The 22,083-nt window shown below is 39.1% G+C and overlaps 2 gene segments (V, D, J or C); both read right to left on the minus strand.

Moving 5' to 3' along the window:
• Positions 1-2,905: 2,905 nt before the first annotated feature.
• On the minus strand, positions 2,906-6,775 carry LOC122116810. The segment is given in 3 exon segments: positions 2,906-2,916; positions 6,287-6,568; positions 6,692-6,775. Coding segments are annotated over 3 exon segments (348 nt in total).
• A 12,111-nt stretch (positions 6,776-18,886) lies between these two features.
• On the minus strand, positions 18,887-19,346 carry LOC122116812. The segment is given in 2 exon segments: positions 18,887-19,167; positions 19,292-19,346. Coding segments are annotated over 2 exon segments (336 nt in total).
• Between the last annotated feature and the right edge of the window lie 2,737 nt (positions 19,347-22,083).

The following is a 22,083-nucleotide window of genomic DNA, read 5'->3' on the forward strand; positions in this document are numbered from 1 at the left end:
ACCTCACACCTGTAAAACTAGCTACTTAGGCTGAGATCTGAAAATCACAATTTAAAGATCGTTTAGGCAAGACAGGCTGTAAGACTCTTATATTCAATTAAGCACCAAAACAAAAAACCTGAAAGTGGAGCTGTGGATCAAATGGTAGAGTGTTAACTAAGAACAAAAAACTTAGGGACACTGCTCAAGCCCTGAGTTCAAGCCCCAGGACTGACACTACACACAAAATAACAATATTCCTGTTATCTTTTTTCTTTTTCCAAGTACAATTTAAGACCCTGGAACTGAATCCTGCATTATGAAAAACAGGAATCCCTGGTTCCTTCAAGACTCTCTGACAATAAATCCTCTATTCGTGGTCTGAGAGAAGCCTATCTGGGATATGATATGATCCTGAGTTGCAGAAAGAGCAGGGAGGAGAGTGATTAAGGATGAAGATGGAGGCAGTGTGATTAATAGTGTAATCAGACTACCAGCCTGCAAGTGATAATCAGAATTTGGGCAATCATTGTCTGACTGGACAGTGTCAGAAAGTACTCTGTGCACAGTGAGTGGTCTCAGAGGCACTTGTAACAGTTCAAAATCAGCTGATACTGATTAGCATCATTGGACACCTTCACATTTCTGGTCTCAATTTTTTTCTATAAACCTTAGTTACAAACAGAATTCTTATTTATGAAATAACATGTAATTCTCCAAAAAGAATAAATATGATGTAACGTGTGTGGGCACACATACAGCTGCTTAAAGCATATTGACCATCATCAGTACCAATTTTGATGCTATTGTCTTTCTTTTTTGGGACTGAAGTTTGTATTCAGGAATTCAAACAATCTTGGTAAATGACCACATTCCAGCACTTTGACTCTAGCACATTTTTGAGGGAGAATCTCACGCTTTGTTCTGAGGGTGCTCACAGAACACAGTACTCTTACCTATGCTTTCCATATAATCACAGTTACAGGCTTACAAGTGTGAGGTTTGCTAAATTTTTGCCCTGGATGCTGAGGAAAAACATTAAAACAACACTATTTTTTACCTGCCTCTATTTACATTTTATTGGAAAGGTGACATATGGAGGATTTACAGTTACATGAGTCAGGTAAATAGTACATTTCCTTTTGAACAGTGTCACATCTTCCCTGATTTCCTCCCAGTGTTGCCTTTTGAAATTTGAAATCATCTTTGGGACTCCTCATTTTACAGTATTGAGATCTCCATGAAGAGCACATGTGTCCAGTGAAATATGACATTTAGGGAAGAGTGAGGCATGGTGCTTCCATAATCATAACTAGCAGGAAACCAATGAACCTGACAGGGCTCACGTGACCCCAGAAGCACATGGCCTTTTGCTTGCCCTGGTTGAGATGCATTAGAAAATCTTATAGTGCAGATTTAAAGAAAAATGAATGAGACAAAGGATGCCCGTTTTCCCTTATATATGGAAGCCAGATTTAGCTTATAAATTTACTAGTAAATAGGTTAGTTGGTGTACAAATATATACAAATGTATTCATTGGAATATGGTAGATTCCAGGGAGCACTCAAATAGTATAATTCCTTAGAATGGTGAAGTCAAATTTAGCCAAAAAAACAGTAGAGGGCAGGCACTTGAATGGAATGGAGTGGGATCAAGGGCAAAGGGGAAGAAGAATGAAGCTGAGAAAAGGAGAATGCAGATAAGAATTCAATGAAAAGCCAGGTGCTGGTGGCTCACTCCTGCAATCGTAGCTACTCAGGAGGCTGAGATCTGTGGATCTCAGTTCAAAGCCAGCCTGGGCAGGAAAGTCTGTGAGACTATTACCTACAACAAACCACTAGAAAACTGGAAGTGGCACTGTGGCTCAAGCAGTAGAGCAATCACCTTGATCTGAAGAGCACAGGGACAGCACCCACACCCAGATTATAAAGAGTGCACAAAAAGTGGGTAGGGATGGATAGTGAGAACGTATTAAGGGATGACATTGATCAAGATGATTGTATTCATAACCTGCTTTTAAAATGGCAATTCTTTTGTACAGCTGCTGAAACATTAAAAATTGGGAAACAAAATTAATGATGGAATGGTAAAGTAGGTCCTCTCTGTGTATGGGTACTCATGGGACAGAGAGAGAATAAAACAGAGATAAAGTAAATATGGTAGAAATACTATATGAACATATAAAAATGTTTCTAATGAACATTCAGAGTTGTAATTGTGTAGTGATAGAAACCACATGACTCAGAAGTGATGGGTATGTAATGTGTAAAAGAGCCAGATCATGATTTTCAAGGAAGGACTGCAAAACTGTTCTGAATTAAAAGCAGACAGATCTAGGCCAGTTAAGGCAACCTGTAAGTGGGTCCTTTTGTCACAAATGCTGTTACAATTGTCAAAGTCAAAATGGTCTTGCAGTCCATAGGACATGATTTAGGATACCATCATTTTATTGGGTCAGATTAGGTAATAACCTCTTTTTAAGAAATTTTTAGGGTGTAAAACTATGTGAGCATATTCTGAAATGAATGAGAAGAAAATACATATTTTACTACAATTACAACCCATTTGTAAGGGTAAAAATATTTCAAATAATTTACAATACAAAATAATATTCCTGAATCATATCCTGAAATTATTCTTCTTTTGTAAGACAAATCACTTTTCTACAAATATCCAAGATAATAATGTTTCCTCAAGGATATGACCCTTAAAAAGCCATATGTTTCTTAATGCCTACCTAATAATTGCCTAAGTCTTGCTCTTGGTTTAGGGACCTCCATATTCTGTCCTTTGAGTGTGGCCTTATTCAGCAACCTGGAAGTTCTTACCAGTAATGATAAACATATTTGTCAAAGAGAAATTAATTTTCACTTCTTGCAGCCAAGCAAGATGGAACCAGAATTAGGATAAACCTAAAACCCTGGACTAGTCATGATCTATTGCAAAACAATGATTCCCAAGTCAGATTCAAATCAATATCACATCACTGAGTTTAGAAACATAGGAAGAGAGAAGACAGAGATAAAAAGCTCCACTAGGAATGTAAGAATGCCAGAAAATCCTGACACCTGATGGATCACAAAGGACCATATGAAAAACACAGTGTCTTCATTCAAGTTCCTATCTTCTATTTCAATTGGAGCCTTATAATGTCACAACAATAATCAGAGCATCTGGTCAACCAGAAAGAATATGGAAACCCAGAAAAAGTGGCATCACTCTTTAATATATTTCATTGCTCCCAGAAATTAGACGACTCACATAGTGCTCCTTCAGTCATTCTGACAGAGTGGACAATTCAAGTATCAAATTTCCTTTGGAGGAATGGGGGAGTATGATGGAGGGGCTGACACGATGTATTGAACTAATAAACTGATTTGGAGAATGATACCTTCTTATGCAAATACTTAACCTAATAAAAACATAATTTACAAGGTATCAATTATTTTCATCATCATTATCGTGTGGCAACAAAAGTTTCAAACTAATAAGTTCAAGCCTAAATTTCATAGACTCTGTGTGTTTCTTCATTGGATCTATCCTGTTCATAGGATAGATCACAGCAGTAGTCCATTCCCCAGGTCCACAGTGGGGCCAACCCTGCTGCAGGGAATGAGAGCTCAGTTGCTCCTCTATTTTTGTTTGACTTCAGGTTTGAAAGCCTGCAAAACTGCCCACATTGGCTTCTTCTGGCAGGTCCACTAGATAGTATGTTGATTAGCTACATAATGTTTAAGTGATGTTCTTGGAGTAAACTGGCTTCCCTTGCTCCTGTGTGGAATGGCTACTCTTGCTGATAGTTGTAAATATGAATAACAGGCAGAAAAGTGCACATTCTGGAATTCAAATTACACAGTTTTATGAAGTGTTAATGGAATAGATTCCTGCAAAGCTTTAAGAAACACATCCAACAAGGCCACTGCTAATTAAGCCTGCAGAAGCGTCCCCAACACCTGTGGCTTTAGTTTCAGGAGACTCTCTAGCGAAGAAAGATATTCCTGTAACTCAGAAGTATTACAACTCTGCAACAGTACAGATACCAGAGACCAAGGCTCTTGGCCTGCTGCCTTTCCTGTATGGACTATGTCACATTTGTATTTCTTGAGGATTCATCCATTGTGTTATCCCAAACCACCAATCTGATCTTGGATATAGATGCAATGCATATTTTCCCACATACAAATTCACATTTTGTGAAACATCAGGAGAAATACATGACCACAGAATACATTGCAAACATATTCTTTGCAAACAAAAGTTATTTATCTCAATTCAGATGATGGGGAAACCCAAACCCACTTGGTGGTTTTCCTTCAGAAGTCTCAAGTATAATTCCAGGACTAAATTATAATGGGAATCCAAAGGAGTATTTCATTTATAGACTTTTAAAGAAAATAATAATCTTTTTATTTGCAATAACTACTATAAGTTTAGGAAAAGCAGAAAAGGTCAAATGCTATGTACTTATGACCATATAAGATGATATTAAGTGAATTGTTTATAATGTATGTATAATGTACTATGTGATTTTGTTTGTTTCTTTGGTATGTTCTTCCTCACGGTATAACCCCTGTTTCACTGTATTTTTGGGGAGGGGAAGGGAAAAACAAAATGTTTAAATAGGGATACAGGTTGACCCATTGTAAAAATGGGTGACATGACACTATATTGAATATGAACTTTACAACTTCGGGGTGGGGGGAGGGTAGGTTGAGGGGTGGGAAGGGGTTGTGGGGTTAGTTGTAGTTGGAAAGGAAGGGATGGTAGGGGGAAAATAAAGGAGGAGGCATCAATGCTCAATAGGAAATGTACTCATTACCTAACTCATGTAACTGTAACTCCTCTGAACAGTATTTTTACAATTAAAAATGTATAAAAAAATTACTACTGACAGATTACATATGGGACTCAAGTTTTTCCTTACTAAATCTCCACAATCTAGGTTCCCCAGATCTTCCTTTAAGTCCAGATCTGTAAGTGTTTAACTACATGATTTAATACACTGTTACTTTGTTGCCTGTGGATAACTTAGAACAGAGCAGAAAAATGTGGAATGATGTGATCCAATAGAGAAGGCTGAGCAGATTGGGAGACCAGACATCATTCTCATCTCCCTTTAAACTCCCTTTCAACACTAGGCAAACTCAGTTTGTAGGAATGCAAGTTAGCATAGCCAGTATGGAGGACCGTAAGGATGTTACTAAAATACCTAAAAAGAGACATACCAGATGATTTGGCTACCCCACTCCCGGGAAAACATCTGAAGGAAATAATGCCAACATACAAAAGTGATATTTATAAAGGAATTTCTGCATATATAGATTTATTGTGATACTGGTATCACTAGAGAATATTTGAAATTGATCAATTGTGCTAGAATCAATTAGAAAGTAGTGATGAACTGGTCCATATATGTACGTATATCTGTGTATCTGTATATATATACATATGTATATATACAGAACATATATAAAGAAACATGAAGTCCTGTAATCTACAACAAAATGAATGGAACTGGAGGACATTCTGTTAAAATGGGCAAAACGAAAGGCCATTATGTATGGTCTTTCTCACTCAAACAAACTTAATTAAAATAGAAGAGTAATTATGTGGGACTGAAAAGGGCTCCAGATCAGGAGGCAGGAGGGTGAGCACAGGGGAAAAATAGAAGGACACGATCAATGTACATAATATATATTATGTATGTTATATTATGTATGTATAGATTATGTATATCAATATACATAATATATATGGAGAATCCCAGAATCTTCTTAATAGATACTGCTAAAATATGTTAATACAATAGGTATCAGAAAAGTAACGACTAAAATCTGAAACAATGAATCTGTTCTTTGTATTATAAACAATTCCTGGTGGTAGCTCATACATGTAATACTAGCTATTCTGGAAGCTGACATCTCATAATCCTAGTTCAAAGCTGGCCTGTTCAGGAGACTTTGTGAGGATCTTAGCTCCAATTTACCACCAGAACACCAGAAATGGAACTGTGGCTCAATATGTTGGAGTGCTAACCTTGAGACAAAGAACTCAAGCACCAAGGGTGACAATAACAATAACAAAAAACCATTGCTGCTTAGACTATCTATTACTTGTATTATTGTTTTATGAATCTCAACTGTTGACACAATTCACACTCTTCAAGTCTATATTGTCTATATATGAGCAGCTCTGTCAGCAGGTGGAGGCACCAGGAGGAGCAGCTGGGGCAGCCCAGACTCTCACTTCTGCTTCTCTGGGAGGTTTTTGTCATGGCTTATATCACTGTGGGAGGGTAACCATAACCATGTTGACAGTAATAAGTGGCAACATCTTTAGGCTGCAGGCTGCTGATGGTGAGAGAATAATCTGTCCCAGATCCACTGCCACTGAACCTGGATGGAACTCCAGATGCCAAATTATTACTACCATAGATCAGGAGTTTAGGGGCTTTCCCTAGTTTCTGCTGGTACCAGGCTAAATAGCTATAAATGTTTCCACTGGCTCTGCAAGTGATGGTGGCTGTGCCTCCTACAGATGCAGACAAGGTGGATGGGGACTGGGTCATCTGGATGTCACACCTCGCATCTGGCAGGGGAAACATGAAACAAATACCACATTATTAACCGAATTATAAGAAGGCTGTCCTGAAGAGTAAAGCATCATGGATCACACTGAGGAATTTTAATGCCCAATATTCTTTATCCTTACCTGGGAGCCAGAGCAGCAGGAGCCCCAGGAGCTGAGCAGGGATCCTCACGTCCATGCTGTGTGCTGACTGAGACAGACTGCTACACCGACTATGAGCAGCCTATGAAGAAGTCCTGAGGGCAGTGGGCTGTGCTGCTGGCACATGCAAATCATCAGCATCTGGACAAGGTTAAACACAACTGTACGGCTGCCTCATCTCAGTAGGTCTACACAAATTTGAGTCTCAGGAGACTTAGGTCAGGCAACAGTCTGTATTGTAGCCACAGAAGAGAATCAGCTCATTTCTTTCCTGTGAGTGGAGCACCACTGATCTTATTGAGGATAAAAGTCTCTTTTCTTTTTATTTCTTTATCTGAGACAAGACCTATCCATTAAAAGGTTAGTTCCAGAAATTTATAGACGTTTGCACAACACTCATTTGTCACATGCCTTTATTATCCAGAGCTGGAACTTTGGGAATTGCTCTGATTCACTGATCATCTTTATGTGGCAATTTGTCAGCACTGCTGTCCTGTAATGCGATCCTTAGAGATGAAATAAGAATGTGAAGCTATTACATTGATTAGAAAGTAGTTAAACTTGTGAATTGTGCAGCACAGCCTTGTTTTCTCCTATATCTCTGAATTCCTTGCATCAGCAGATACATAAAAGCAAGACATTTTCTTCTCTTCAAACTTGACCAATCTTTTCCACCATCCTAGGGGTGTGTGTAATTTATAATGTCCATTATTGAGGTCTTTATATTCCTTCTGGGTTTTAAACATCTTAACCAAAGCTACTGTGTTTGAATCAGAGATTCTTCTTGAAAAGAAAAATAAACTCGGGATATACTGAAGCCTACTGAGTTGCCTAAACCTACATATGTTCCTTTCATTTGGTGGTCTCTTCTATTTGAGAAGAGAACACTGTGTTTAACAGCTGGATTAAAGACATTGGGCCCAAGTAGAGCGAGTAGAACCATGGAAAGGAAGATCATGTTGGAATTTTTTAACAGAATCCAGGAGCCAGCAGTACATGGAAATTTCATTCATATTGAGAGGAGGCAACATGGGCTTAGAAGCAAGAGTGAGGAGAGCTGATTGTCTATTCCAGGGAGAAAGAGCATTGCCGGCTGCATTGAAGGTGCTGAGGTGGAATGAGACGCGAGGACATCCATACGGGCCTGTGCAGTTGTCAGGGCCCACAAGTCACTACTGCATGGGATGCAAAGTTGACTCATCTCAGCAGTGTTATGCCAGTCTGACCAATATATGAGCAAATATGTGAGGGGGTTGTATGCTATGATCATGTAAGTGACAGTGACAGCTGGTGTTTCTCATCATCCAAAAAAGTTGATCATGTGGCTAAATTAATGAGGGATCAATGGAGCCGACAGTCATACTCTTGAGGGAAAGAACTGTAATCTAACTACAGGAGAACTTTGTCTAAGAATGTATTTCAGAATAACCTATTGCTGTGCATGCAGGTGGAGAAATCACCATAAACTCACACATATATTTATGTATAAGACTAGATGAATGAATGTGTGGATGGATAATTTTTCACAGCCTAGAAGTAATGATGCTCTAGTTCCATGAATAGATAGCACCATCACTAAGGCACCTTTAAACTTTCTCCAATAAATGAAACAAGTGACCCTTGTTTAAATAATTGATTTTTTTTATCAAAACTAAGAAAGTGTAAGATAATTTTGGACCATTTTACGCCAGAAACAAAACAAAAATTCATGGTATGCGAGGTAATGGAAAAAGTGGAGAGAATCAGGTAGCAAGGGATGCCCACTGGCCAATTCAAGGGATTTTGAATACCATATAAACGCTAATATACACCATTAAATCAACTGTAAATCCTTGGATTCGCTATGATATTTTTATAAGAAACTGGATATTCTAAAATGATCAAAGACTTCTCCACACATTTTCATAAACTGCAAAAGGGAAAGAATTGTTATATAGCAGAGAAATGTGGCAGCCTTAACCTAGTCTAGAATTGAAATGAATATCACCAGTAATGATGATTCAAACCATGGGTCTGTTAAGAGTCACCATAAAAAGAACACAGTGGCACTTCTGGACTTTGATCATATACATGCACTACTGAATATAACCTGGAGGAAAATTGCATGAATCTAGTTTGAGAGACATTCAGAAACATGGCTGCTGTGCAGTCACTAAGAACGATAAGACCATGATTATATCGTGTTTTTTTCTTTCACGATAGGATGTAAAATAACATATATTCTTCCATTAGAACTTGCTCATCATTTGGCAATATTTCACTGGCAGTAGGCAGAGATTTCAGTTTATAGAAGAATGGAGAAACAAAAGGTACATCAAGGAGGAGCTCAAACAAAACTTAATCCAGGGGTTCATTTGTTATAACAAGATATGATTTTTTTCCTACCTCTCTCCTCTGTCCTCCTGTGTCCTACTTCTGTAATTAGGAGAAGGATTTTCCTTGCTGTTAACAAATTGTAGGACTGTGTATTCTCTTTGCCATGCACAGGCTTCTATCTACCACTAGGATCTGGTTCTCTCCATGAGGCCAAGACAGGTAAGATCAACTTGGACAGTCACTGCCCAGGGAATGCCCTCTCAAACAGGCAAATCAGCTGTCATGCAGTGGGATTAAATTAACCATCCTTAAAAGCAAACTGCCTATAGACAACAATAGCTATTTGTAGTAAGAGCTCTGAAGTGCATAACAGATGCATTGGAAGAGCAAACACATATGTCCATTCTTTCATCTATGATCAAGGCCATCAGATATTGATTAAAGAAGGAAAGTAAGTTACATTTTGAAGGAAGTATCATTATGAATCAGAGTGATATAATTGATCAAACATAATTTTTCTCCCTTTGCCTGTGAGCAAATCACTTAAAATGAAGATTGGTTCTCTTCATTAACAGAGATATTAAAAATGGTCTAAGAGGCTCTGTTACAAGGGGATCTGGGTTTGTTTTGCAGAGTCAGGATCTGGTTCATGTTACTCAGCTGTGTGTTTGCTGATTTCCAATTGCAGGGACATGATGGAATGAAAAATTAATATCCTTATTCAGAAGATGAGTTTGTTAAATGGGCTTCAGTGAGATCACATGGGACATTTTTAATGAACCACAGATCTTCTATTTTAACTTGTTTCCTCGTCCTCTCATTCTAATCATGCTAAGAGGTGAAGAGACAAAATGTGTTCCAAGAAAAACTTGGAAAAAATTATATTAAGTGAAGTAAGCCAGGCCCAAAGAAACATAAGCCCCCTGGTTTCCCTTATTTGCAATATCTAGCATATGTATGAGTCAAGTGGAAAAGGTCAGATAATGTGATATTAGGAAAATGAACCCTTAGATACGTATTTTAATGTTTTTTTATTTCATGCATGTGTTTTTAACGCATATATAAGATTATTTTTTTGTTGCTTTGTATGTCCCTCCCCCACAGTATAACCCCTGCTTTCACTATATTTGATGTCAGTATAACTTGTGGAGGAGATGGGGAAAAACAAGTCGTTTAAGGATACAGGTGGACCTGTTGCAACAATGAGAAGTACAAGTTGTCATGTCCAAAACCAGCTTTACAACGTTGAGGGGAGGGGGGCGGAGGAGAAGGATTGGGACTGGGGAGGCTGGGAAGGGATGAGAAGGGTAAACAATGGAGGAGCTGCAATGCTTGGTAAGAAATGTATGCATTATCCTGCCCATGTAATTGTAACCCCTCTGTACATTATGTTCACAAATAAAATAAAATTAAATTTAAAAAATGTGCCAAGATGCCCGATACCCACTTCCCTTGAGTAATAGTGTTGCTAGAGAGAGTGGCGAAAGGGGAGCAGGTAGGGTGGCATGGCTGGGGTCTCAGGAAACAGGACAGAATGAGAAGTATTTGTTCATTGTCTTGTCTTTGCATTAAAATGAGTGTTCTGTAAGATCAGAGCTTTGAGTCTACAAGTGCTCATGGTACTGTGAGGAAATGTAAGGGAGCTCAAGAACTGAAGGTATTTAAGCTTCCCCCCAGAGGGAGCTGTGGCACCTTAAATCTCTTGGTGACAGAGGGACTGGTTAGCATTTGAGATGTCATTGGGGAAACTAGTTGTCCTGAGGTGCAGCAATGAGAGGGATTCCTAAGTATGTGAGAACTCATTTTTGAAGAAGGTGTTTGCACTGATGGAAATCTAAGAAGTCTCTTTGGACGATCAGGATGTGTTAGCTAAGAACTCAAGCATGTGAGGTCATTGTGTTTTCTATTCTCAGATTCCCATTTGGTCTCTTTCATATTGCTATTGGGACATTATTTGTTCCATTATTTTCTTCATATATTCCTGTTTAGATGTTTGATGAAAGATCAGAAGCTTCAATGATGTTTAAACATTTCTAACATTTATAATCCATAAAATAACTACTTTGAAGTCTATTTAGCATTTGATGGTTGGTTACTGATGTCACTGATCTTTCTTAAACTTTTCATTCCAATTTATTGTTTGAATCTCTAATGAATTACCTTTATCTACATAGGATGACAAATGCCAGTGATGGGTCAGGTTTCCTACACTACAAGTCCATCCTGCTTCTTCCATACACCCTGGTGTGCGGGTTGAGAGTGCATTCAATGTGCAGCCAGGTCACCTCACTTCCTTTTGCTCAAGGCCTCTCTTGTGTCTCTGTCACTCACACGTGGAGTGAGGTTTCAGAGAAGAGTATTGAGGGGAGGCCTAGGAGGGATGGGGGAGAATGATGAAAGTGTGTCATACTTATAACTGCACTTGTACTTACAAACTGATTTGTTGAATGGTAACCACTTTGTACAACTACTTAAAGACAATAAATGTATAAGTAAAATTAAAAAAAAGCATTTTGCAGAACACTGGAATCAAATATTATCGGGGAAGAACATACAAAGAAATAGACAAAAAATGATCACATAGTACATTAAAAAGAACAGTAAGAAATATAAAAAAATTGTGTCCCTATCTTGGGGTTCATTTCACTTAACATCAGCTTATATGGTCATACATACAGAGCTTTCTTGTCCTAGGCATATACTAGTTATTGCAGATAAGGGAAACCATATAACTTATGATGCTTTGGGTCTGACTTACACCACTTAATATAAATTTTCCAGATCTTTCCATTTCCTAACAAATGGGGTGATGCCATTTTTTATGGAGGCATAGATTTCCTTTTCTTAATCCATTCATCTACTGAGGGGCATGAGGGTTGGTTCCATAGTTTAACTATGGTGAATAATGCTGCGATAAACATAGTTGTTCTGGTAGCATTAGTATGGCCTTGTTTGTGATCGTTTTGGTAAATGCCTAAAAGTGGGATTGCTGGGTCATAGGGGAGCTCTATGTGGAGTATTTAGAGGAACCTCCATACTGCTTTCCAAAGTGGTTGAACAAACGTACATTTCCACCAACAATGCAATAGGCTTCCCTTTTGGCCACATCCCCTCCAGTATCTGTTATTATTAGACTTCTTGATTAAAGCCATTCTAACTGGTGTGAGGTGGAATCTCAATGTTTTGATTTGCATTTCTTTTATGGCTAGAGAAGTTGAGCATTTCTTCATGTGTTTACTGGCCATTCTTATTTCCTCTTCAGATAAGTCTCTCTTTAAGTCTTTAATCCACTTATTAATCAGGCTGTTGTTTCTTAGATGATTCATTGTTGGGGGATTTATTTTTCTGAATTCTAAGTATATTTTAGATATGAGGCCCTTGTCCATTGTATGGCTAGTGAAGTTCTTCTCCCAGTCCCTGAGCTTTCCATTGATCTTGCCTGCTATGTCCTTTTCCATGCAGAAGCTCTGTAGTTTCATGCAGTCTCTTTTGTCCAAACTTTCTTTGACTTGTTGTGTTTCTGGGTCTTTATTTAGAAAATTTCATCCTGCGCTAAGGCGCCCTAGAGTTTCTCCTTTTCCTTCCTGTAATATTTTCAAGGTGTCTGTTTTTATATTGAGGTCTTGGATCTATTTGGAGTTGATTCTGGTGCAGGTGGAATATAGGTACCTGCCTTTAGTTTAGAAAAAGGTTTTTAAAGATCTCATTGGTAAAGAAAAATATCCCTTGACAACAAGAAATTGATAAATGTTTAGGTTGCTGAACTAATTTGTTAGTTACATTGTTTAGATGATTGGACAATACGTGTACATGCTAAAACCTACTGTACTTCAAATATATTATGTATTAATCACAAATTGATTAAAAATTAATGACAATTTTTTTACAATGCTGTATTTAAAAAATCTTTTGTAAAAACTATATTGCCCTGCTTTTAAAAGCTTACTTTGACATACATAGAAAGGCTTCTTCTTTATTGAATGACTACAAATTTTAGCACATCCTGGACTACACATAAGCACAGATGTGTGTTCTTTGTAAGTCAGAAGAGGCAATGTCAGATATATGCTGCTTGCACGAGAAAGAAGACAGAGTTAGGGTGTGCAGATGCCTCCTGGAACTTCCTCCCAATACTTTCTAGTCACCTTAAAAGACTGACTCCACCTGAGAAGCTCTGTCAGCAGGTGGAGACACATGAAGAGCAGCTGGGACAGCCAGTCTCTCACTTCTGCTTCCCTGTGAGGTTTTTGTAATGGCTTGTATCACTATTGGAGGTCTACTATAATCTTGTTCATAGTACAAAGTGGCAATATCTTCAGGCTGCAGGCTGCTGATGGTGTGTGAACTCTGTTCCAGATCAACTCCCATTGAACCTTGAGGCAAATCTATTTGCAAATTAGATCAGAAGCTTTGTAGCATTCTCTGGTCTCTGCTAATACCAATTTAACTCATTGCTAATGTGCTGACTGGCCCTGCAAGTGATGACAACTCTGTCTCCGAGAGATGCATATAAGTGGTAGGACTGGGTCAACTGGACGTCACATCTTGCACCTGACAATGGAAACATGAAAAACATTATGCATTTAATTAATTATGCTATCCAAGTGCTTCCAGAAAGAAGCAGGCTATTTTTCTTTCCTGCTATTGTTTCTAACATATTTATAAGATATTTCTTTGTTTCTTTGTATGTCCTCCCCCACAGTATAACCCCTGTTTTTACTGTATTTGATATTGGTATAATTTGTTGAGGGGAAGGAAAAAACAAATCGTTTAAATAGGGATATAGGTGGTCCCATTGAAACAATGAGATATATAAGACATTGTGTCGAAAAATGAACTTTACAACTTTGTCTCCGGAATGGGGGTGGAGGATTCGGGGGTGGGGGTGGTGGGAAGATGGGGAGGGATGGGAAGGGGAAACAAAGGAGGAAGCAACAATGCCTGATAAGTAATGTACTCATTACCTTGCCCATGTAATTGTAACCCCTTTGTATGGTATTTTCACAATAAAAAACACAAAAAAACAAACAAAAAAACCATGAGATGAATAATCTCCAGCATTGTCCTTCTTTACTTGGAGCCAAAACTGTAGAGACCCAGGGTCTGAGCAGGAACCCTCATGTCCATGCTGTGTGCTAAGTGGAACCTTCTCCTGCACAGGTTGTGACCAGCCTATTATGATGTTCTCAGTTCAGTGGGCTGAGCTCTGGGCTCATGCAAATTAGCAGGAGTTGGGGAGGGCTGGGCATAACTGCAATCTGGCAGATTTCAGTGACAGAATACAGACCTAAAGACCACAGATGTCCAATTTTCTTGTAGATAATGTGTTTCTCCCTGGTGATATGAGAACAGAATATGCTGTCCTGTGAGAAAAATAAATGTTTTTATTTCCCACATTGTCCAAGACTTGCGAGTATTTTCTTTTCTATTTATGTTAATGTAAGCCAGTCAATGAGAGATAAACATTCCTAAGGGAGGTCAATTTTATATTTTCCTGCATTTTGTATCTGTGAATTTTGTGACACAGGATTCTAGAGCATTCAGGTTAATTCCCTGAACCACATTAAATAATTAATAATAATCAGTATTATCCAGATTGAGAAATATAGAGTTCAAAAAGTTTTATGAGAGATAACACTCTTGAAAAGGATTATATGTGAAATTATTTTAATCTGAGATGTATAGTGTCTTCTGCTGTTTGTATTGGTGCCCTGTTTACTCCATACAAATGACTCATTTCCTTCTCTTCTGAATGCTCTGATTTATTGCCTCTCTCTAGGACAGATCATAAAAGGTATTTCCTCTTTATACTTAGGAATACATGTGGCTCCATATCTAGCTTTGTAAGTGTCATGCAATTCTGTTTAATATAACATTTACTAAACATTGGGAGGACATCTGTGTCTTCTATCTTAATAACTGGAAGCTGCTCTCTCTCCCTCCCCTCACTCTCTCTCTGTGTATCTAATATCTTTAAACAATGGCTGAACTCTACTTCCAGTTCACTGTTCTCCTTAACCCTGCATTATCTTTCATGACCAATATACTTTAGGTTGTAAGTGATTTTTTGTGTGTGTGCTTGGCCTGATGTTTGAACTCAGAGTTTAGGTAGTTTCCTCAACTTTTCTGTTCAAGGCTGGTTTTCTAAAACATGAGCCATAGCTTCACTTTCAGCTTTTTAGTGGTAAATTGGAGATAAGCAGCACATAGATTTTCATGCCCAGGCTGACTTCCAATTACCTTGAGCAGATCTCAGCTTCTTGAGTAGCTAGAACTACAGGGATGAGCCAGTGGTACCTGGTACTAAAGCATTCTTTAGTGAATGCATTTAGGCCATTTGATCCAAACAGACACAGATGGAATAAAATGCTCTGTGGTCAGAGTGAGGACAAACTGCAGCCACACTGTTTGGAGAGGACATCTTCAGCATGAGGAATCAAGCACAGATGACAATAGGAAGTGGAATTAGAGTTAAGTTAGCAGGCCGCACAACATGGAGATCAGCATGTGGTGACACACTGCATTGTATAGTGCAGGATGTCACATTTGAAGCCAAACAGCAGAGTAGTCACATGGAACTTAACATCACAAATGGAAGCATCTGCTGTGGGTGCAAGGAGACAACACAGTTGTTCGAAGTCACAGAGCCCACAAATAAGTCATTGTCCAATCAGAGATGTCTTCATTACCATTTATTGTATAAACTGCATCTGAGTCTTGACTTGATCATCTTCTCCTCCTAAAACATAAATGGTCTCTGCAACACATGCTAACACACCTGCTCCAGGAAAGATTTTACAATGCTCTTCTTCCTTCTTTTTGTGATGATGTATGAACCTACTACCAAAAGCTATACTCTTCCACTCATTCCTCTTAAATTTAACCTTTATTTTTCTCATATGGTCCTCTCAATTTCTGTCACTGTCTTTGCTGGAAGAGATTTGCTCTCTCTACCATGCACTGTAGGACAGAGCTGGTACTAAATAAAACAAGTAAAAGGTAGCTGGGTGCTGTGAAGTTATAAAGGCTACCTGGCAAATTATTAATAGAATGACAAAAGACATCTACCTGGGTGGAATTAAAAAGCAGACAGGCTCTAGCATTAACACATAAATTCTCTTGATCCATGTTCCAGGTCTGGCTTCAGCAACTTTGAAAATGTGTCTTATGAGTTTCTAGTCTGCAAAGGATTTAGGTACTGGAATACTTGGAAGAGTTTGAAACAATAGCCTTCAACCAGAGATCTTGCTCTGGGCTGTGAGGGATGCAGTTACTGGCTGAGAGATGAAGTTGAGGACAGGGAGATGGGGGAAACTAAAGGAACTTTCTGTGGATCTTACTGAAAGAAGGAAGAGCTTCAGGAAAGGAACATGTTTATTATCTGGGCCATGAAAGTAAGTGAGGTCTGGGACAAGGTGAAAGTCTGAGAGACCTAGACTTCAGAACAGGGCTGAGACTGGAAAGGATGCTTCAGGGTTCTTCCCTTGGCTTCTGAGGGGCTTGAAAAAGGAGGATATTCAGCAGGGCCCTCAGGACAGAGTCTTAATTCCAGTCCTTATTCAAACATAGAGTAAGTGGGGCTCTGGTAGTTCACTCCTCTAATCCTAGCTTCTCAGGAGGCTGAGATCTGAGGATCATGGTTTGAATCCACCCTGGTCAGGAATAAATTGATCTCCAATAAATTACCCAGAAAAAGCTGGAAATGATATTATGGTTTAAGTGGTAGAATGCTAGCCTTGAGTGCAAAGATCTCAAAGACAACACCTCACCTACATCCTGAGTTCAAGCCCCAGGACTGGCAAAAAATATGCAAACAAACAACAAAAAAATCAAACAAACAAAAAAAACACCCACCAACTAAAAAAAAAAAATATAGGAGCACTTCACAAATGAAAGAATGCAGAAGTAACATGTCTATTGTTCATATGTATCAAATTAACACATGGATAAACATACTTTCTTTGTCTAACTCATCATTTCAAATTCTGATCCTGAAAAAGAACTCTAGGGAACAATGCCCCTTCCTCACTCTTAGCCTGAGCACCATGAAGCTCAGGACCCAATCTGTTCTTTTGAGCACAAGCAGTGACCTGCTCAGTGCAGAGGACTCTGGGCTCCTGCTGGGGATAGCATTGACAGTGCAGCCCCCTCTCACCTCCCACAAATGGATATGGTGTGTGCACATGTTCCCTTCAAGGCTGTGGGTCTTCAGCCCTCCTTCCCTCACCTTTCTGATCTGTACTTGATGATTTCACAAGAATCCTGGTGGAAGTGTCAGCCTTGTCTTGTGTGATTATACTTTCAAAGTGAAATATGAAATAAGAACTTGTACATGAGGAGACATGACCCCTTCTATAAACATGGCCCTAGCTGCCATGTGTACCATGAAAACCTGGAATAGAGCACCCCAGGCTTAAGCTCCTAAAGACAAAAGGGAAGCATCAGCCTGCTTTTCCAAGGTCTCTAAGATCAGGGTTCAGTTTTTCTTTTTGTGTGGATTTTGGCATCTCATGGAAGCTTTGTGACATAGCAACTGGCAAGATTTCCATTTGGAGTTTTGGTTTGGTTTGTTAAGCAATCTTCTCAAACAATTATGCAAGAAAATCTCAGTATTTTAATGAAAAATTATGCCATTTTATTTCTTTTACCTAAGGATTAATTTTAATTTGCATATATTAATAGCATGAGGTGATTTTTAATGATCATTCTATACCTAAATTCAGTGTACTTTGAAAAACTTCACTACCTTCTTTGTAGTCCCACTGTCATTTCCCTCCAACACCTACTGTTTTTTTTACAGTACATAATTGACTTCATTATTCACAAATATATGTATATATACATACATTATATTATATATTATACTTAATATATTTTCATTTGTGCCTTTGGTCCCTTACCTATATCCCTTTAGACATTTTCCCCATTTTGCTTTCATGAACTGTTACCATGTTTTATTGTTACTATTATTTAATTATTATATTATCATCATTTAATTCTACATACAACAAATGAGTGGAACCATGGAATATTTGGCTTTGGAATCCTGACTTACATCATTCAACATGATCTCCAGTTCCTAAATTTTCCAGCATATTATATAATTTAATTGTTCCTCTCTCTCTGTGTTTGCTAATGATCCAGAGCAATAATGTTCTCAGGACTTTACTAAAATAACTATTGTTGTCAGTCATAGCCCTTGAAATCGGGGCCTGGGCACTGTCCCTGAGCTCTTTTTCTCAAGGTTAGCACTCCAGCACATTAAGTCACAGCCACCCTTTTGGTCTTCTGGTATTTATGTGGAGATATGAGTCTCGCAGCTTTCTGGCCAGGCTGCCTTTGAATCAGATCCTCAGATCTCAGCTTCCTAAGTGTCTAGGATTATAAGCATAAGCCACCAATGCCCAGCCCAACCTCATTTTAAAGAAGGACCTGAGGAGTCATGATGGGTCAAGACAAGGTCAGGCTGAACCTTGAATCTCAGACTTAGAAGGGAATTCACTAAGCAAATGGGTGCAACAGTGTAAGAGGAACAAAGGGAGGGCAAATGCCTCTCTTGTGAGGCCTTCCAAGTGGAAATCATATCCCATGGATACCATATTCCGATGCGCTGAAGTACAGATCTGTGTTCTTTTTATGACAACAGAAGCCTTGTCTGTATGATGACTGTGAGGCTGAGATGAAGAAATACAGTTAAGATTGAGAGGATTGTCACTGACTGACCACATCGACCAAATCCCCAACTGAACTTCGGGGCCTGGCTGCAGCTGCAAAGCAGCTAGGGCAGCCCAGCCTGTTACTTCTGCTTCCCTTGGAGGTTTATGTTATGGCTTGTACCACTGTGGGCGGGTAACTATTACTCTATTGACAGCAATAAGTTGCAAAGTCTTCAGGCTGAAGGCTGCTGATTGTGAGGGTGAACTCTGTCCCAGATTGGCTCCCACTGAACCTGGATGGCACCCCGGATTCCAATCTGAATGCCCAGTAAATCAAGAGTTTAGGAGCTTTCCCTGGTTTCTGCTGATACCATTGTAAACCATTGCTAATACCCTGACTGGCCTTGCAGGTGATGGAGACTCTGTCTCCTACTGATGCAGACAGAGAGGATGGAGACTGGGTCATCAGAATGTCACAATTGGTACCTGATAATGGAAACAAAAGACAAATATCCACCCAATTAGTTATACTGTGAGACCTTCCATGAAGACCCAGGCTTTTAGACCTAGACTTCTCCCACAGGGTGGAAGAAGTGCTATTCTTCCTTGCCTGGGAACCAGAGCAGCAGGAGCCCCAGGAGCTGGGCAGGGGCCCTCATGTCCATGGTATGGGCTGACTAGGACTGACTGATACACAGAATTTGAGCAGCCTTAAAGAAGTTCTCAGGCCAAGTGGGCTGTGCTCTGGGTTCATGCAAATCCTCAACTGCTAGGCAAAGAAACAGAGCCAGCACAGATGCAGGGTGGTGGAAATCCAGATCAAAGCCCAGAACTAAAGTTATCATGTGTCCCAATGAGACCTGCACATCACAAATTTGTCCTTGAAAAATGTTTTTCCAAAGGCAGAACGACTCTCTTACTCTTTTTTGAAAAGTTTATTTTTATGGGCTGGGAAGGTGGCTCAGTGGTAGAGTGCTTGCCTCACATGCATGAAGCCCTGGGTTGGATTCCTCAGCACCACATAAGCAGAAAAAGCCAGAAGTGGCACTGTGACTCAAGTGGTAGAGAGCTAGCCTTGAGCTGAAGAGCTGAGGGACATGGCCCAGGCTCAGATTTCAGGTCCCATGACCAACCAAAAAATATAAAAAAGTATATTTTGATTTCAGTAGGATCTATATTAGGGTATTCGCCATAGCTTTTTACATATCAGTCCCTCAGAAAAAAATCAGAATCAAAACAATTATAGAAGACTGCTGCCTTGGCACCAGACATATGAGATTTTTGTTTTTCTGCCCTACCCCAAAGTGCAGTTAATCATAATCATCATTACCCAGAAGTTGATAAACAATAACACTAATTATGGGTAGGTAGGTAGTTGGCTAGGTAGAAGTAGATATGTAGGAATGTATGGAGTTAGGAAAGTAGAAAAAAAAGAAAAGAAATTTAAGATAGATCAAAGCAAGGACACAAGGAAACAAGGAAGGAAAATCTAGATAGCTACCTAGGTAGCAGGATGGATTTAAACATTTTAAAAAATACTATGTTAAAACAAAGTAAGTGCAACCAAAATTCATGATCTGCAATGTAAAGACCAGCCCATTATATTTGCATTGCTGCCCTGTGCACTGCTGATGAATGGTAGCTTTTCTTCTCTTTTGAATGTTCTTTCTCAAAGCCTCCCTCCAAGTCATTTCTCATAAGATTTTTTTTTTAATTTTCAACCTCATATGAAGGAAAGAACTTGGTTCTATTTCTTGCTTTGTAACCATTATTCTTTTCAACACCAGTCATTTTCTAAGCTTTTCAGTGCAGTGTGTCTCCTAACTTTATTCTCTGAAACTGTGGCCCCTCAGAAGCTGAGTTGTCCTCTAACCCATGGGCTCACATTTACTTTAGTCTACTCCATTCCATACATGTGAATATCCCTATATCCCCCTCCAATTTCTCTAGTGTCTAAGTGATGGTGTTTTCAATGAATGAGACACAAACAGGCAAAAAATGGGGTGAAATGCAACATGACCAAGATTGAGGATGAGGAACTGGAGCCACACAGTATGCAGAGGACATCTCCAGGCAGTGAGGACTAAGACCACAGGCAGTGAAGCTAGAGTGAAGTGAGGAGGGTCCCCACATGGAGTTTATTCATTACTATGTCCAAACAAGAGCAGAAACTGGATGGCCATTTGGAAAACTTTTACTTATACTTGGCTGAAAACTGTGATAATGTATGAAATGTGAGAACTAGAAAAAGAAATATGTCTCCTAAATGTGGTTCTGAAACAATAAAAAATGTATGTTTGCTCATCCTCCTCTGCTCAAGACATGAAAGCCTAGAAATCCCTTCGAATTTTAGAGAAAAAGAGAAAGAGGGGGGGGGGGGGAGAGGGAGAGGGATGGTGGATGCTTGGGCCTGGATGTGAATAAAGACTGAAATCCAACAATCTTTGTTACAGTGTTCTCTCTGTGAGGGAAGTACAGGTAATATGCCCCATGAGGATAGATAACCACATGACATTGCCTCCTAAGACATGTTTTCTCTGAAAGTCCAGTTAGTGAGGCTGAACCTAATGTATATAGTGTGATGGGAATCAACATCTTCAAAACTGAACAGCACACCAAATGGTGCGTGAGAATTAAGAAGACAAAATCAGTGTTTAAGAGAAGCAAGTGTCCACTCTACCATTAGGGACCAATGCTGTGAGTTAATCAGAGAAGGAAAAGGTTAGTCATAGCACTAAAAGGGTTATTGAGAATCTTGGGGATATAAGAGACAAACGTTTCTTTCTCTTTTTTATCCTCAAATGCTTCCCTTAAAATAAATGGACAGGCTACTTCTTTATTGAAACACATGATGAATATAGTAAAAATACACACTCTGCTAAAAATAGGTCTGTGTTGGTTTATATAGATTTCATCAGACAGTAATCATCCTCACTGACCAGTGTGTACTGCTTCAAGCTGTGAACACATGATGGATTAGAAGACCTCTGCCTTAGTTTGGAAAACTGGCCACTAGTGAGCACACAGTTGAATTTAATTTCCATGAAATGTAATTGTTCAACTTCTTGTCTATTTCTCTGTTCATTATGATAAATTAGAAGACACTAAATGGAACTGGAAGCCCAATACCATGTGCCCTGATTAAGGTCATTGGTGAAAGTGGGAGAATACGACTGGGGACCAGTGACTCAAAGCTGTAATTCTAGCTACTCAGGAAACTGAGCTGTGAGGATCACAGGTCAATGCCAGCTCACACACAAACCTCTGTGAGACTCTTACCTCCAATTAACCACCAAAAGCCAGCAGTGAAACTGTGGATCAAGTAGTTCAGTGCTATCTTTGATCAGAAAACCTCAACCACAGCATCCAGGCCTTAAGTTCAAAAGCCACAACAACATTGAA

The sequence above is a fragment of the Dipodomys spectabilis genome, unplaced genomic scaffold (genome assembly GCF_019054845.1).
Source record: "Dipodomys spectabilis isolate Male_0828 unplaced genomic scaffold, ASM1905484v1 ptg000137l, whole genome shotgun sequence".
NCBI classification, from domain to species: domain Eukaryota; kingdom Metazoa; phylum Chordata; class Mammalia; order Rodentia; family Heteromyidae; genus Dipodomys; species Dipodomys spectabilis.